This window comes from Plectropomus leopardus, chromosome 13 (assembly GCF_026936395.1).
Source record: "Plectropomus leopardus strain MGB_pleo_1.0 chromosome 13, ASM2693639v1, whole genome shotgun sequence".
Taxonomy (NCBI): domain Eukaryota; kingdom Metazoa; phylum Chordata; class Actinopteri; order Perciformes; family Serranidae; genus Plectropomus; species Plectropomus leopardus.
The window spans coordinates 35,242,569-35,261,070 of record NC_142188.1 but is presented as its reverse complement, the minus strand read 5'-3'; the positions used below and the strand labels follow the sequence as shown (position 1 = coordinate 35,261,070).

The window sequence follows — 18,502 nt, the reverse complement described above, 5'->3', positions numbered from 1 at the left end:
AAAAAAGTTCAAAGATACGAGTAGAATTCATGAGACATAATTAAGATATGAAAACAGACACCCTAATAAGCTATCTAAAGCTTGTCAGACACAGATCAGTGCATAGATTATACTGTAACATTTACAGCTACAAAACTCTTTAGACTATACAAACACCTAAAAACTTCACCCTATAATGCTAGCATCTCAGTGGTCCCAAGACATTTATTCCATCAGTCTTAAGCACCATGCCTACTATATAGGTAAGATACCATAAATAGAGACATATGGCAAGTGGACATAACAGTACAATGTAAATGGATTTTGAAAGTAACTGGTTTAGAAGTCCCCGGCCAATAAGGCTTTGACATATTTTTGTTATAACTGCTGCCTAAAGCTCTTTTGTAAAATAGATAATGACAATAATGACATTTTTGAGCATCTTTACATGACCACAATAATCCGGTTACTGGGAATAATCAGGTAATGGTAATGATATGATTTGACATGTTTACAAGCGCTTCAGTCATGCGATAATCAGAAAAACCTAGTGTACATGATTGATTCAATTAGTTGGATTTCTATCCAAGTTCATGATGTAAAACCCAAACTTCCTGTTATTTTAAAAAAACGTCTTGTCTTGTTTTCGCAGCTGGTCAGGGCTGTTCTTGCTAAATGGTGCAGGCTTTCTTCGCATTGTCTCTTTGAGTAGAAAACGACGACAAGCTTTTCTACACTAAGCATCTGCTCTTGGTCTCAGCGTAGTTCTTCCTCCCCTCGCACGGAAAACCCATGCTTGCTGGAGTGCATTCGGAGTAAGAACTAGTGGGAGTGTGTGGTGCTCAAGGAGTTCTCTGATACAGAATGGAAAGAGAATTTTAGGATGTCTCGGGGTGCATTTGTGAAGCTTTTTCTATACTTTCTCCCAACCAGGATATGAAGGATGTTCAAATCCTTCATTTCATTTAGCATGAAGTAGGGCTAGGCAATTATACCTAAAATCAGTATCATAATTAATTGAACATTTTACCTTGATTACCATTAATAACTTATTATCTTGCTTATTGCTTTTTTTTGTTTTGTTTGGTTTTTTGTTTTTTACCCTCATAGTTCACTGACACAGTGTCATTTGACCATGGTGTGTTTGAGCTTAATAAGTATATGATGCATATGACTTCAGCCTCTGCTGTGTGCTATTAATCATTTTACTCGGAAATATTTTTTTGGTGTAGGCCTACTTCTTCTATAGCTGCCAACAACATGACAACATTCCCAGTTAGAGAAAGGGTGAAAATAATGCAATGTGCCTGTGGCCCCAGGCCCCCAGATTACTACATCTGCCCCTGGTAATAATACTGAGAGCTCAGCACAAGCAGCTGCATGAGACACGGAGCGATGCGTCCTGATTTTTCTAAATAATTCCATCCAAAGTCTGAGTAAACCTGAAACTAATACAAAGTAGAAGTCTAAAGAAGTCACTTTCCATCTCTGAATATTTGTCTGTGGTGCTTTGAGGAGAAGCTCCGCTCTGTTTGTCTGTCTGTCTGTCTCACGTTTCATGCTCATGAAACGCCGCAGAAGCACATACACTCACCGGCCACACCGGGTTGGACCCCCTTTTGCCTTAAGAACTGCCTTAATCCTTCGTGGCATAGATTCAACAAGGTACTGGAAACAGTCCTCAGAGAGTTTGGTCCATATTGACATGATAGCATCATGCAGTTGCTGCAGATTTGTCGGCTGCACATCCATGATGCGAATCTCCCGTTCCACCACATCCCAAAGGTGCTCTATTGGATTGAGATCTGGTGACTGTGGAGGCCATTTGAGTACAGTGAACTCATTGTCATGTTCAAGAAACCAGTCTGAGATGATTCGAGCTTTATGACATGGCGCGTTATCCTGCTGGAAGTAGCCATCAGAAGATGAGTACACTGTGGTCATAAAGGGATGGGGATGGTCAGCAACAATACTCAGGTAGGCTGTGGCATTGCAACGATACTCAATTGGTACTAAGGGGCCCAAAGTGTGTCAAGAAAATATCCCCCACACCATTACACCACCACCACCAGCCTGAACCATTGATACAAGGCAGGATGGATCCCTGCTTTCATGTTGTTGACGCCAAATTCTGACCCTACCATCCGAATGTCGCAGCAGAAATTAAGACTCATTAGACCAGGCAACGTTTTTCCAATCTTCTATTGTCCAATTTTGGTGAGCCTGTGCGAATTGTAGCCTCAGTTTCCTGTTCTTAGCTGACAGGAGTGGCACCCGGTGTGGTCTTCTGCTGCTGTAGCCCATCTGCCTCAAGGTTCGACGTGTTGTGCGTTCAGAGATGCTCTTCTGCATATCTCGGTTGTAACGAGTGGTTATTTGAGTTACTGTTGCCTTTCTATCAGCTCAAACCAGTCTGGCCATTCTCCTCTGACCTCTGGCATCAACAAGGCATTTTCGCCCACAGAACTGCCACTCATTGGATATTTTCTCTTTTTCGGACCGTTCTCTGTAAACCATAGAGATGGTTGTGCGTGAAAATCCCAGCAGATCAGCAGTTTCTGAAATACTCAGACCAGCCCATCTGGCACCAACAACCATGCCACGTTCAAAGTCACTTAAATCACCTTTCTTCCCCATTCTGATGCTCGGTTTGAACCGCAACAGATCGTCCTGACCATGTCTACAGCCCTAAATGCATTGAGTTGCTGCCATGTGATTGGCTGATTAGAAATTTGCGTTCACGAGCAGTTGGACAGGTGTGCCTAATAAAGTGGCCAGTGAGTGTATAACTTGGTTGTCAAACACTCAGTTGTATTCTAGAGTCAAAGTCGTTCACTGCATTACATGATTGTTCAACACTTCTGCTTTCGCCAACACATGTGCAGATGTCAAACAACAAAAAGAAACCAGATTAACAATAAACATGCGCCGAATAAAACAGACTATTGGACAAACGTGTGTTTATCGGATTTTTCCTAATCTGATAATGGCTTTTCTCCTGATAAACCATATTGCATTATGCTGTTTACATGACCACTTGAATAGTGAGATAACTCCTTAAATCAGATAATGATTGTCTTTTTTGTGTGCATGTAAACATTCTTGCTGTTATCAAACCCATTCCATACTTGTGAACCCCTGCCAACCACACTAAAGCTCGTACATTTAAGTTGACATGTTTTTCCCCCTATAAGATGCTTTTTTTCTGGTCTCATGTATGAGTTGAAAACTCAATTGGAATGAGGTCACCTATGTTGATGAGCATAAATACAACATTATACACTATGCAAGCATTGTGAAAGATACAACAATCAGTTAGCTCCAGTAGACTGTAACTATGAAAAAGAAGGCCAGTAGGAGCATTTAACAGGGACCATGGCACTAATTACTTTCTTCTATAGAGTCTTTAATGTCACAAGATAACTAGGAAAGGTAAAGTAGTTTATATGAGGCTCAAATAAAGACTTGTATAAGGTTAAAAGTGCCTTTGTGAAAATAAGAGCCTCAACTTGAAGAATAAGCCAATATGTTCTGATAATTTCTTTGTCAATTTTTCAATTTGACATTTTGCAACCCCAGGAATCTGGTGGACTTCACTCTCAATAACCTCACCATGTATTCCAATACAAAATCTTCAACACTGATTTCTATTGGAACTTAAAATAATGAAGTTTGTCTTGCTTTTATTTAGGGATAACTTGCTGCATTCAAACTGTATATCTACTTTAATCAGTTCCTTATTAACACTTTTTTTGCAGATCATTTAGATTTTTGTGTGATAAGAATAAATTTGTGTCAACAGCAAATAACACTAATAATGCTAGAGGAGTTTCTTGAGTAGCAGCCTCAAAAATGGGTTCTTGGGGGATGTAATATTTGAGGGATTTACTTTGAGATTTGTGACCCTCTACATCACACAAATTGATCCTTCCCATACATATAGCTTCCAAACCAAGTGAGCGCTGTGCTTCTGACACCATAATAGGTTTTTTTGAGACTTCATATCCATCAGTCAAAAAAATTGACTTTTTAAAAAAAGCCTTTAAGTTATTGCCTGAACGAACCATTTGGTTGGCTTATTTTCTATGAGCATTTTAGTAGATGGAGATAAAATTGCTAACATTATCCGATATAAGAATCAGTAATGTTAAGATCATTGCTGGCATTTCTGACATGGCATTTGATTTTGGTGCCAGGAAACACAGTGGTTTTAGGACCTTAGGTGAGGACTTTGTTAAGCACTTTCCATGATTGCTTTTGATCACCCTGAGAAGCTTCAATCAGCACGGTGTAATCTTCGCATACTCATTGGTATTTCATATGTAAACTTATTTCTGTATTTTGTATCTGATTATTTTTATGTTATCTTGGGCTGTTCAAGTAACACTCAACAACACAAAAGAAAGTTTGTTCTTTTTATATACAGATTTTTAATTTCAAAAATGAATCATAAATCATGGCTTACTATAGAAGTAAGCCATGATTTATGATTAATTTTTGATTTAGGATGTGAATCATCAATCATTTTAGCAAGGGGAGAGCGGTCTGTAGTACCTGAAAATACTATACCTCAATAAAAGTATTGCGAATATTTGTAATTATGTGATCAATAACTGACCTGCTGGATTCAGTTACTCTAGTAAAGGTATTTGTGGTGGGGGGAAAGGATGAAGAATTAAGAGAGTTAATAAATTATTTTCAGCATCTCATCTCATCTCATCTCAGCACCCTCATCTTTCTATTAATTTCATACTGGAGAGGCTTTAATGAGGATGCTTTAAATGCAGTGTGCATCGTGTGCCACTGGAGGTCAAGACAAGACTGTGAGCAGCAGGTCAACAACAGCCCGTGTTGTCCCTGCAGTAGCAGAGACACCAAAGGGACAAAATCTTATTTTCACATCTAAACCGGTGAATTAAGGGATTATTTTGACCAAACCAGAGTTGATGGGAAGGGGGGTTAGTGCCGCACACCATATTCCATATAACCCGGTAAAATTCTGTGAGGTTTAGCCAATATCAAAAAATGTATACCAAGCCTAACTGGGACTCGACGGTGAGCTGATTAGAATTTGGTGTTCAACGGTCAAGGTCACTATGACTTAAAATTTCAATCTCATGAACGCAATCTTTGAAGTTGACCTCAAGGGAGTTTTCTCCACTTGGACTCAAGATGAACTGATTAGAATCTGGTGGTGGAAGGTCAAATCTCATAAAACATGTTTTTGGCCATAATTTAAGAATTCATACACTCAAATTTGCACACAAACGTCTAATAGGATATAGTGATGAAGTTCTGAGATTTTATATCCAACTGGTCAATGGTCAAGTGTCACATCATAATATTCTGCAAAAACACCTTTCTGGTTAATACTCAATGTCATAAGATAAGATGCCTTTATTGTCATTGCATCAAAAATACATCGAAATTGTGTGTGCCCCTCCCAGCAGTGCTTAAAAATAATATAATCACACTGAAAACACATGCACATAAAAAACAGTCATAAAACAAGGGCAGGGGAAAAGTGCATTAGTATAGAATATAAATATGTAAAATAAATAAATTGACATGTATTGCACAATTCTCAGTAAATGGCTTGCAGAGTCATTATGTGTGTTGGTTGAGAGAGTGGATGGCCTTGGAAAGGAACTGGAAAGGAACTGTTCTTAAGTTTAGTGGTTCGTGATTTTATTGACCTGTATAAGCTACCTGAGGGAAGAAGGTCAAATAGGTGGTGTCCGGGCTGAGAAGAGTCTTTGACAATGTTTCTTGCTCTGGAGTGGTAGCTGGCATCAGCAATGTCCTGGAGTGAGGGCAGAGGGCATCCAAAGATTTTTTGTGCTGCTGAGCAGCCTGCATACCACACCATGAGACAGTATGTTAAAATTCTCTCTATAGCACAGCAGTAGAAGGCCACCACCAATTTCCCAGACACGGGGGGGTCAGCTTTGCACATCCTGAAGTCCAGGATAAGTTCTTGTGTTTTCTTTGTGTTCAGTGACAGGTTGTTTGCAGAGCACCACAGCATCAGTCTGTGGACCTCATCTTGGTAAGCCAACTCATCATCCCCCGAGATAAGTCCAGTCACAGTCGTGTCAATTATAGGTGAACAGTCATATGTAGGAAGAGAGTACAGTAGCAGGCTTAGCACGCAGCCTTTTCAGGAGCCAGTGCTGAGTGTGAGGGTGGAGGCTAAGTCAGGAACAGAAAGGGAGACATTTGGACAGATACCAAACTGGTGATGCTAATCTTTGGTGCCCAAAGATTGTCTTGCAACATGACTGGTGCTCAGAGGCATACAACCACATGGTGGTATTTCTAGTTATTTATGGAATGTAAGAGTTTTTCTTGAAAACAAATCTATTTTTTGTCTCTTCATTTTGAAAATTAATCTTAATTCACATGTCATATATTTCTCTGTGTTCAGGTACAAAGGGCGACGTCCAGAGTGCCATGCCCCTCATGTACCCAACCAGCCATCAGAGGCAGCAGCCCATTTTTACTTTGAGCTGGCCAAAACGGTGCTGATCAAAGCTGGAGGAAACTCCTCCACCTCCATTTTCACCCAGCCGTCAGCCAGCGGGGGCCACCAGGGGCCCCACAGAAACCTGCACCTCTGTGCCTTTGAGATTGGCCTCTATGCTCTTGGCCTACACAACTTTGTCTCACCCAACTGGCTGTCCAGGACCTACTCCTCACATGTGTCCTGGATCACTGGTGAGGGGTAGTGTGTGTGAGAGAAGAGTTCGACAGAAACTTGAAGACCCAGATTTTCAAATACAGCGTCCCTTCTTTCTTTGCTTTCCTTCCTGCCCACATTCTGTTTACTCTTTCTTTTCTTTAGGCCAGGCCATGGAGATCGGCAGTGCTGCCCTCAACATTTTGGTAGAGTGCTGGGACGGTCACCTCACCCCTCCAGAGGTGGCATCCCTTGCTGACCGAGCATCGCGGGCCAGAGACCCCAACATGGTGCGGGCGGCAGCAGAGCTGGCCCTGAGCTGTCTGCCTCACGCTCATGCCCTCAATCCTAATGAAATCCAGAGAGCCCTGGTGCAGTGCAAAGAGCAGGTACTTTGGGAGTATGTTTATAGTTTAGAAGGACCTACCTAAGGACCTTTAGAATAATCGATAAAACCTGTCAATGTGTTTGTTGTGCGCTTGGTCCCAAGATGAAAAGATTACAGCTTTTTTGTTGTAATTTTCAATGTAAATTTTTTTTTTTGTTGATTTGTTTAGTAATCCAGTTAACTGGGTGGGTGAATGAATGAAAGAATTAATGAATGCCAAAAAAAACCCCAAAGCTTTGTTTTTTTCTGTATAGAATAGAATAGAAGAATAGAATATTCCTTTATTGATCCCCCATTGGGGGAAATTTCAAATGTTACAGCAGCATGAAAAAAGAAAAGTGAAATGTAACAAAGAAAATAACAATAACAAATAACAATAAATAAGTAATAAAATAAGTATGTACATAGAGGAAATAAGGTATGTACACATAATAATAAGTAAGTAATAGAATAAGTATGTACACAAAAGATGGATTTGAGAATAGAATTTACAAAAATTTGTTGTGCAAATTATTCAGCCAGTGATGCTGATGTTATAGAGTCTTATTGCAGATGGGATGAATGACCTGCGGTAGCGCTCCTTCTTGCAGGGTGGATGTCGCAGTCTGTGTGAAGTTGTACAACAAAATGTTGCTATAAGTGAGGTGTGACCAGGGGAAAGAGAGCCAAAGTAAAATTGATAAAACTAAACTATGGAGGACAGTAGTAGTAATGAGAATCATAAGAATAATTTAAAAAAAAGAAAAAAATGGAATTGAAGACTGTGCTTATCGTAATCAAAATGGAATCTAATGCTGGCTTTGAGGCTGCAGGTTGAGCAGAGACAGGTTAATGATCATGTCCGTGGGGCTGTAACAGTAACCCATGCCTGTGAAGAAAGTGGTGTCTGAGGAGATGCTATGGCTGTTGATAAGCAGCAGCTGCCAACCACATGGAAGGCCCACCCCCTCAGGCCAACAGTAGGTCTTAGCATCAACATGGGGAAATGGCACATCTCTATTTGAAAGAAAAGGGATAAAATGCAAAAAGATTCAGACTGAATTTCAGCTTTGGTTTCAAGCAATGGTCACAAACCTAGGCTGTACGTATATAAAGATGGACGGTGCGCCCCTACGTACATTTGCTCTGCTTTAGTAAAGTTAAAATATCTGAGATATGGGCATTGTCATCTTGTGAGGGTGACATCATTGAGAGCTGGATTCTGCACAGTTGCGATATCTGCATTGGCAGAGTTCCCCTCCAAAACACCCATCTGACCAGTCGCAAGCAGCCCCATTGAATGCGAGTGTATGGAATGGCACACACAGCTGCCAATCACCACAGATAAGTCGCCTTTTGTATAATTTAATAAGTCATTAAAACCAAACTTATAATAAAAACAAACACTTGAACAATCAGGGTTATGAGAACTACCTTCAGTGTCAGAAACCGTCTTGTGGAAAAATGAATTACCATGTACTTTGAGTTTTTAGTTTGGCCTATGTCCCTTTACTAAAATTGAGGGGTGGGCACTATGACAAGGTACAAGGTACAATGTAGATTTATACTCATTTTTCTTAAATGTGTTTTAAGAAGAAATGAAATTAAAGTTGATCCAAAATCCTGCTGCATCTTTTTGGCATTGAAGGAGGAGTTGGATCTCACGGCCTGGGGAAACAAGTTGCTCTGTAGTCTGGTTGTTCAGCAGCAGATACTTCTGTATCTTTTTACAGATGGCCGCAGGGTGAACAGGCTGTGGCTGGGGTGGCTGCTGTCTTTCAGTATCCTTTGGGCTTTGTGCAGACGCTTCACTTCTGTGAGGTCAATGATGCTCTGTAGATGGGAACCGGTGATGTTCTGGGCAGTTTTAATCACCCGCTGTAGAGCCTTCCTGTCCTGGGCCATGCGCTAACCATGCCGGTTCGTGATGCCAGATGTTAGCTGATATCCATTCGTTGCCCCCTTTCTGCTTGAAGCCTAGGACTTTTTGTGCTGATTCAGAGTATATGGTCTTGATAGTATTCCATTTATTGTCAATGGTGGGTTTTCCTCGATTTTAGAGGAAGCATCTAGTGTGCTAAAGCAGTTTCTGAGTTCCAATACAAAGTGGAGTTAAGCAATGTCCAGTATCTTCTGTCGCTAACCTTGTTGGACCAATTTCTTTAGTGTGAGCTTGATGGTGGCAGCGTTAAGTAGTGGTCGCTATAGGCATCTCCACCTCAGTATGCTCTAACATCTTGAAGTGACCTATGCCACTTACCATTAATGACTGGAACAGAAAGTACAATGAGCTTTCTATTGCTCCTTTGTAGAAGTTAACCAGGATCTTGCTCTATAATTTAGCCTTCCTAAGTTTCCATATGAAGTAGAGCCTTTTCTGTTTTTTTTTTTATTTTACTTTATATTTTTTTTATTAAAGATATTTTGGGGGGCATTTTTGCCTTTAATTGATAGGACAGCACAAATGTGAAAGGGGGAGAGAGAGAGGGGATGACAAGCAGCAAAGGGCCGAGGCTCGAATCAAACCCATGGCCGCTGCAGCGATGACACAGCCTCTATACATGGGGCGCCCGCTCTATCCACTGATCCACCAGGTACCCCTTCTGTGTTTTTTTAATCTGGGTGGTGATGTGTGATGATCAAGATAGGTTCTAAGTGACAGTAATTCCAAAGAACCTACAGCTGTTCACCTGCTCCATCTCAGCTCCACTGATGTAGACAGGGAGGTGTGTCTTTGCCTCCTTCTTACTAAAATCAACAATCAGCTTCTTGGTTTTACTGACGTTGAGCAGTAGATTGTTCACTGTGTACCACTCTGCAAAATTGTTGATTTCCTCCCGGTATAAACTCTCATCGTAGTTTGTAAGACGGCCAATGATGGTGGTGTCATCCGCATCCTTCACAATAGAGTTCTCCTGATGTCTGGGAGTGCAGTCATGGGTGTACAGTGTGAACAGGAGGGGGCTGAGCACACAGCCCTGGGGGGCTCCGGTTTTGAGCACTAATGTAGCGGAGGTGAGACTGCCAGTCCTTATTCTCTGGGGTCTGCATGTGAGGAAGTCCAGTATCCAGTTGCAGAGTGTTGTACTGAAGCCCAGAGTGTTAAGTTTTCCGATCAGCTTCATGGTAGAGATTGTGTTTACTGCTGAGCTGAAGTAAACACACACCATCCTAATGTAGCTGTTCTTATCCTACAGGTCAGGGAAGACTGAGGAGCAGTAGATTCGGCATCCTCTGTGGACCTGTTGGTTCTGAAAGCATACTGGTGAAGGTCCTGGTTGGCAGGGATGTTGTCTTTGATGTGCTGGTGAACCAGTTTCTCAAAGCACTTTATCAGGAGGGGTTGGATTTTTAGTAAACATCCAGGAATATTGCCGGGGCCTGCAGACTTGTTTAGATTCACTCTCAGCAAGAGTTTTCTCACATCTGCTGGGGTCACTGAGAGGGGGCAGTCCTCTGTAGGCGGAAACTTCACAGCTGAGTCCTTACTGAGAAGGTCAAAGCGAGCGTAAAATGTGTTCAGCTCGTCCGGCAGCGTGGCTTCATGGGAGCGCTCCTGCTTTTGTAGCCTATGACATTTTGAATCACCCTTCCACATATCTTTAATGCTGTTGCTGAAGAGGTCCCTCTCCAGTCTCTGCTGATGTTTCCTCTTAGCCTCCTTGATGCCAGCTCTCAGTCGTGCTCTGGCGATAATGTATGCCTCCTTGTCCCCTGGCTGAAAGGCAGCTTTTTTGCTCTGAGAAGAACCCTCACCTCCCCATTCATCCAGGCTTTCTCATTGGGGAATGATCTCACCGTCTTTGTGATCACCACGTCATCAGCACATATGCTGATATATGATGTCACAGAAGAATTGATCTTCATATCTTGAGTGAGAGCATCTTTGAACATTTGCTAATCCTTGTGCTCAAAACAGTCCTGTAGAGTTGCTGTGGCTTCATCTGTCCACACTTTAATAGTTTTAACTGTTGGTTTGAGCCTTTTTATCAGCTGACAGTATGTCGGCAGGAGGAGCAGAGCAATATGATCTGACAGGCTAAAGTGAGGGCATTCGAGGGCTTTGTAGCTGTCAAGAATATTTGTATACATGTGGTCCAGGATATTTATTCCTCTGAAGGGGATCTAGACATGCTGGTGGAATTTAGGTAGGACAGATTTGAGGTCTGCTTGATTAAAATCACCAGCTACTATGAAGATTCCATCTGGTTGCTTGGTGATGTTGCTGCTGATGGCATCATACAATTCCTTCCTGCATTTTTTGAATTTCTATCTTGGGGTATGTAGTGCACTAGAATAAACAGAGTTATGACAACGGAGGTTCAAAATGCTTGAGCGTCACGCACTCATGGAGGCTTCGAATAGTTCCCAGAAGTGTCTGGCGTGCCATTTGAATGCATTATACGAAGAGACAAAACTCAGATTTTCGCTAAATAGCAGTCAATAACCACATTGATTTACAATATACAAAGAGCGCATTGTCTTTAGTTTCATTATTATATTGTTTTTTTTAAAGTAAAACGTCCTTATATTTGAAGATTATTAGGAGATTCACACATTTCAGCAGCTCAAGAGTCAGAGGCAATAGAAAAAAAGTAACTGAGTGCCAAATAAGGGTTGAATATGATTAAAGTACAAATATATAAATAAATACATATATAGTACTTTTATGTATATAATGTATATTACATAGTATAAATATGAGTGACGTGGATATGACATATATGGTTATGCTGACATATTTTAGACTTACCATGGCAAAGGAGCAGGTTGCTGGTTATTGCTTATATATATATATATATACACATGTGTATATCATTTATTTATTTTATCTTTGTCTTTCTTACCGACTTTTACTGCAATTAATTAATTTAATTAATATCTAATAAACTAAGAAACATAAATAGCACATCAAGCAGTTGGTATATGTACTTCTCTTGTGGTGTCCTCCACCATGTTTTGCTGTGCTGCACAGGGACGATCCAGGCATGTAGAGAAAGGCCAAACAAAGAGCACACCATTGACAGGCCTTGTATATGGTTTAATAAAAATAAGAATGATTTTCAGGATGAGGGTGCTGTCTTAGTGCAGGGAGTCTCCAGGCTCCATTGAATCCTGTGTAGCTCTTTTGCTGAAAGAGAGAGGGAGAAAAGGACAGGAGAGAGGGTTAGACATACCTTTATGGGCCTCTGTGGAAACCACTTTGAGAGATGAGGCATGTTTTTTCCCCAACTTCAGTTATGAAACTGTTAGTTGTGTTATTATAGTGAATTACTCGCTTAGAAATTAACTATTGCTGTGCTAACCTCAGCATTTGTCTATAGTATTTCATATGATAGGCCTACAAATATTGGTCCTTTTTTAATAATTTATCAGAGTTTGATCCTTTGTCAGCCTGCCTGTCCCTGTGTCCAAGCTTTTTCCTTTGTTTAAAAAGGTCTAGGCTACTTCATTGTTCTATACTGTCATCCTACCGTGAATATAAGAGAGTGATTTTAATGCAAAGTGTAAACCACTGCATGTGAATGCATGAATTAGTCAGATCTGCGCTCCAGAGGAGAGCCTTCATTAGGCTGTGTAACATTGCCCTCTATGGGATTTATACGTTAATGAACTGTATTAAACTAGAGCATTCTGTGTTTTTATAACCCGCTTCGAAATAGTTCCTTCAGCACCCCGTGCTCTTATTGTAAGTTACCAATATACAATAAGAAGATTACATATATACATATAACAAAATAAAAAATAAAATAAAATACAGTAGTGTAACAGTAGTATTCAGAATAATTCCCCATTAAGCCTAGTACTTTTCATTTTTTAAATGACTTACCCTGTGATATCATTCAGGTCTTTCAGCTTCCCTCCCTTTGTCATCAATGGAAAATCAGCTGAGCTGAAACATAATAAAGACAAATGGAATAATCAAAATCACAAAGCTAAAAACATTCACCCTTAAATTACATTTCCATTTACAGTAATGTTTTTTTATATTGTTTATTAATCTCAAATATGCACTCTTAATCCATATCAATACTTATGTACCATAAAATAGCACTCTGCTATCAAGCACCATGTTATCTTTAACAAAGCTGAGCTGTAAAACAAATCACACAAGCCTTTTCTAACACGCTGTTAGCAGCTAATCTGCAATGGTCTGGCGAACTGTCCAGGGTGTACCCCGCCTTCCGCCCCCCACGACCCTTACGAGGACAAGCGGTTACAGAAAATGACTGATTGACTGTTAGCGGCTAATGATATGTGTTCAGTATATACAGTACAGTTTACTAACGTTATCTTACTCTGTTAGCATATCTGTTATTGCTTTGTTAATGTACTAATATTTAGCGGCAGTTAATCCAGTATCATGCTTTAATGCACATCTTAATTCAGTTAAAATATGCTGATATTTTCAAAAAAAGATTCTTTAGATGTCTTATCCTGTTAAAGCCCATCACAAATGGTCTTCTCTGCTGTAACTCCATTGCGCCGCTGCAATCAATGCTACTTTCGGGAACTATTGAGATGCTCCACGTTCCGCCATTGCTGTGAAAAAATGGTCCATGGGAGCAAACAGAGATGACGCGACTCTCTCTTAAAGGGCTCTGGGGGTATGTATATATAAAACTCAACATCTGGTAAGAACACTCCATTCACTTTAACTGCGTTTAAAACACCAAGCATCATTTATATAAACACAAAGCCCTCCTCCTCTCCTCCCGGAGTCTTTATTCAAAGCAGTCTGCTCTTGACAAAGTCCGCCCATCTAGTGCAACAGCTTGATCTGGGATGTTAGGGGTTAACCATGTCTCTGTAAAGATATCTGCAGAGCAGTCTCTGATCTCCTGTTGCTGAGTGAGCCTCAATTGCATCTTATCAATTTTATTCTTCTGCAACTGCTCATTAGCCAGAAGAAGGCTTGGTAGAGCAACAGCTCTCAGTCTAAGTCGGGTCAGCTTTGCCTTGATACCGGCTCCCCTCCCTCTCTGCGTCTGGTGCTTTTGGTTTCGTTTTTACCTTTTTGGTTTGACTGGCAGCTTGGTGTATGCTGTTTGTTCAGATCCTCTCGTGGTCTGCTGCATTCAGTCCAAGAACTACACAACCTTTCCTGATGTCGATGAGTGCTCCTCTATCGTAGGAAAGTCGTGCTTCACCAGAAGGGGCCATGCAGTTGAAAAAAATAGGAAAATGTCACAAAAGTATCAAGAATTTGAGGAGCTACTGGCTGCTGCATCAGCATGCGCTTCCGTCGTCATAGCAAGAACAAAGCAAGACAGAGAAAAACCTGTAATGCAGTCAGACACAAGGGGGCGATTGAGATTGAAAATGACATGTCTGAAAAATATGTCTGTAGTACTTTTTCGGCTGCTCATGTAGTTTGCTGTAGGCCAGTCACAAAAAAACAATCTGAATTCTGGTGAATCTGTGTATGCTTGCTCATATTTTGTCCCTGTATGTGGTGTGAAAGTCATATCTGAATTTAGTTCTGGCACCACAAAATGAAATGAATCTCATGAGCTTAATCTTTTTCTCATTTCAGAATTTTATTGATTGCAGTGACAAAATCCAAATTGCAGCTGAACACTGTTGCCCATTTGTTTCTCTTGTTGTGCTCACAAAAAGGTATTAAACTCCCTGACTGTCCCTGTCTCCCTCCAGGATAATGTGATGTTGGAGAAGGCCTGCATGGCAGTTGAGGAAGCAGCCAAGGGTGGAGGTGTTTACCCTGAGGTTCTATTTGAGGTGGCTCACCAGTGGTACTGGCTGTATGAGCAGTCAGTGGGTGGGGGCACAGGCCAACAGCGGGAGAGCTCTGGGCGCTGTGGGGCCAACGGGGGCTCGGGAAGGAGGGCACCGGAGTCTAGCTGTGTTGTCCTTGACACCGGCGCCAATATGGAGTCTACTGGGGTGGCAACAGTCACAGCCTCAGTCACTGCAGCAGCTGTTGTACCTGTCATCTCTGTGGGCTCCACCATCTACCAGTCCCATGCCATGCCCGGGCAGGCCATGACTCACCCCCACAGCCAGGGCCTCCACCCCTACACCACCATCCAGGCCCATCTCCCCACCGTCTGCACCCCCCAGTACCTGGGACACCCTCTGCAGCATGTCCCCAGACCCACTGTCTTCCCTGTAGCTGGGGCTGCATATGCACAGGTCAGAACTCTTCCTCATACAACCATCAGACTTTCTGTAGAATTTCCTTTTGTTTAAGAAATACATGCAGTAAGAAGGTGTTCACAGCTGCAGTTTGAAAGTAAAGATTTGTTGTTGTCTTTAAAACTACATAAATCAGTGTAGGCAGTAAATGTTTGAACAATTTTTGAAATGCCAAACTCAAAAAAAAAAAATTCTCATCACTTCTAAATTAATCTGCTGATTATTTTCTTGATTATAATCAATTGGATGATTAGTCAACAAAATACTTAGACATAACTTATTCAGTAATTTTTTTTTAATGTGACCATTCATTTTTTGTCTATGAACAATTTTTTAAATTAGGTACTTGAAAAAGAAAAGATGAAAAAGCCAAAAAGTTTGGAAATCATAAAAATTAGCAAAAAACCCAAATAGATTCTGAGATTTCCAAAACTTGCCTAACAATAACAAGTCAATCACTATACATGATGGCTTATATATGTCAATAACTATGCATTATAGACATATTCAGACCGATCTTTAGAGCTGTTTTTTCTGTGTGTGTGTGTGTGTGTGTGTGTGTGTGTGTGTGTGTGTGTGTGTGTATGTATGTATGTATGTATGTATGTATGTATGTATTTCTTCAGGGAATGCACCCAGCCTTCATTGGTGCACAGTACCCATTCTCTGTTGCCACTGGCCCCCAGCCACCTATTGCAGCCACAGCTGTGACATTCCCTGGTGTCCCCGTCCCATCCATGACTCAGATTGCCGTCCATCCCTACCACGCTGATACTGGCCTACCTCTCAGCACTACTGTAGCAGGTCAGGACTACACACTGTGTGTCTGTTTTGTGGGCGGTGGGTGTGTGTTGGTCTATGCTTTAACAGTCACATGTGCCTATCATGCTTTACAGTAGGCAGTGTCCACTCCGGCCCAACCATCCAGGCCATACAGGGAGCATCCCTTCCCTCCCTTTCCGCCCAGCCAGGCTCATTGGCCAGCACTCCTTTCCCAGCAGAGGATGAGCAGCACAACCAGCCAATCAGCCAGCAGGGCCTGCATTACCTGCATTCTGCCTACAGAGTTGGTGAGCAGTCTGTGTTTAATAATTATACAGCCCTAAATCCAAAGGAGGTGGGATTTTTAAGCTGATAACAATGTAGAGGGTTCTTTTCCTCTTTGGCCCAGAGGACACCAAGTCCCTGATTTCTAAAAGCAATTTGAAAAAATTACTTTTTTAAATTGCTTTCCACTTTCTCAGTCCATCTCAGATAAGCTTGGGTCCAGAGAAGTCGCCGATGTTCCTGGATGTTGTTCATTTTGGCTTTCACTTTGCATGGTAGAGTCTGAACTTACCAATGTAGTCATATCTTTTATACAATCGTGTTGACTTTTGATGCACTGCTGCCTGAGGGGTCAAAGGTCATGACCTTTTCAGTTTTTCAGCCTTACCCCTTATGTGTAGAGAATTCCCCAGATCTCTGAATCCTTTGATGATATTATGTATTATAGACAGTGAAATCACTAATTCTTTGTTATTGTTAATTGGCCTGGGAACGCCTCGGCCCCAGGAAGAGCTGGACGAAGTGGCCGGGGAGAGGGAAGTCTGGGCTTCCCTGCTTAGGCTGCTGCCCCCGTGACCCGATGGATGGATGGATGGATGGATGGATGGATGGAATTGAGAAATGTTTCAAACTGTTGGACTGTTTGCTCACACAGTTTTTCACAAAGTGATAGTCCCAGCTTGTGAATGGCTGAGCCTTTCAAGGATGCCCTTTTCATACTCAGTCATTATAATTAACCTGTTTACCTGAGAAATGCTCCAAACAGTTCTTCTTTAAGTGCTTCACAACTTTCCCAGTCTTTTGTTGCGCCTGTCACAACTTTGAGTGTATACAAAAGAATAGACACGAAACAGTTTTACAATTCGATATCTTGTCATTGTACTGCAGTCAATTGTCAATGGGTCAAAAAAGATTTGCAAATCATTGCATTCTGTTTTCCTTTACATTTTACACAATGTCCCAACTTTTTTTGGAATATGAGTTGTATTTTACTCTGACCAAAGTGTGAGCTGAACAAATTTGATCTCTATTGTTCTTTTGTGTGAAGGCATGCTGGCATTAGAGATGCTGGGCAGAAGGGCTCACAATGACCACCCAAACAACTTCTCCAGGAGCCCACCTTACACCGAGGATGTCAAATGGCTGCTGGGACTGGCTGCGAGGCTAGGTAAGCCTGCTCATGGACAATAATGAAGGACCAATTTGGTTGTTATTGGTTAGTTGCCTGATTTATGGGATGTTGGGGCATCCAGTATATACTTGAGTATGACTAGAAGCATACTCAAGTATGGAGCAAGGGCTGGAGATAGCTTGAAGGTGGCCTACTGAAGATAGTAGCAGACAAACTAAAATAACAATGGCTTTTAGTAACTGTGAGTATGGCTATGACCACTCAACAAAGCTCACAGTCACAGATTCATTGTGTTTTTCTCTGAACTCCAATACATAGGATTTCACTGAACTAGAAATGAAACAATGGCTATGAGGCAGAGTCGGGATCAAATCATTGTTTTACAAAGTCACAAGTAAGTCCTAAGTCAAGACTGATACGTTTCAAGTCCTAAACTTTGAGTTTTAGCCCTTAACACATCAGTAAGCACTCTTCACCAAATGCAGTGACCATGACAATAATTTTAATGAACAGAATAAGAACATAAAACATTTACAAAAATCATAAATGCTTTTTATTTATTTCTTTTTTCAATTCTATTTTCGACTTTTGAGCTTCAAGTTTGGCAAGCTGTTCATTTTTTATCGTTGACCACTGTGTTGTTTTTGTATGCAAACGAAACTTTCTTTGATATCCTTTTTCCAACTGGTGCTCAGTGACATAACTTGAGTTCTTTATGATTCTCTATGGCAACTTGCTGGTGGATTGGTTTAGACAAAGTGGATCTGGGGAATTGAGTGTCAGCTAAATGTAAAACGTTTGTTGATTTAGGAAATTAATTGATCCATCACACACTTTTTATATAATGTACTATTTGGGGCGGCTGTAGCTCAGAGGTAGAGCGGGTTGTCCGCTAATAAGAAGATTGGAGTTCAATCTCCGGCTCTTCCAGTCAACATGTAGAAGTATCCTAGGGCAAGATACTGAGCCCAGAATTGCTCCTGATGGCTGTTCCATAGGAGTGTGAGTGCATGTGAATGCACGCATATGAATGAGCAGGTGGCACCTTGTACGGTAGCCTCAGTGTGTGAATGTGTGTGTGAATGGGTGAATGTGACATTTAGTGTGAAAGTGCTTTGAGTGGTTGAACATCTAGAAAAGC

The 18,502-nt window shown here is 41.3% G+C and overlaps 1 protein-coding gene across 1 annotated transcript in view; it reads left to right on the top strand.

The window, feature by feature from the left end:
* zswim8 (zinc finger, SWIM-type containing 8) overlaps nucleotides 1-18,502 on the top strand; it is a 67,838-nt gene that overhangs the window by 37,378 nt on the left and 11,958 nt on the right. Inside the window, exons 10-15 of the mRNA XM_088086779.1 lie at nucleotides 6,407-6,696; nucleotides 6,824-7,047; nucleotides 14,682-15,179; nucleotides 15,809-15,986; nucleotides 16,079-16,252; nucleotides 17,278-17,397. Coding sequence (XP_087942905.1) covers nucleotides 6,407-6,696; nucleotides 6,824-7,047; nucleotides 14,682-15,179; nucleotides 15,809-15,986; nucleotides 16,079-16,252; nucleotides 17,278-17,397 — 1,484 coding nt within the window. The remainder of the gene's footprint in view (nucleotides 1-6,406; nucleotides 6,697-6,823; nucleotides 7,048-14,681; nucleotides 15,180-15,808; nucleotides 15,987-16,078; nucleotides 16,253-17,277; nucleotides 17,398-18,502) is intronic.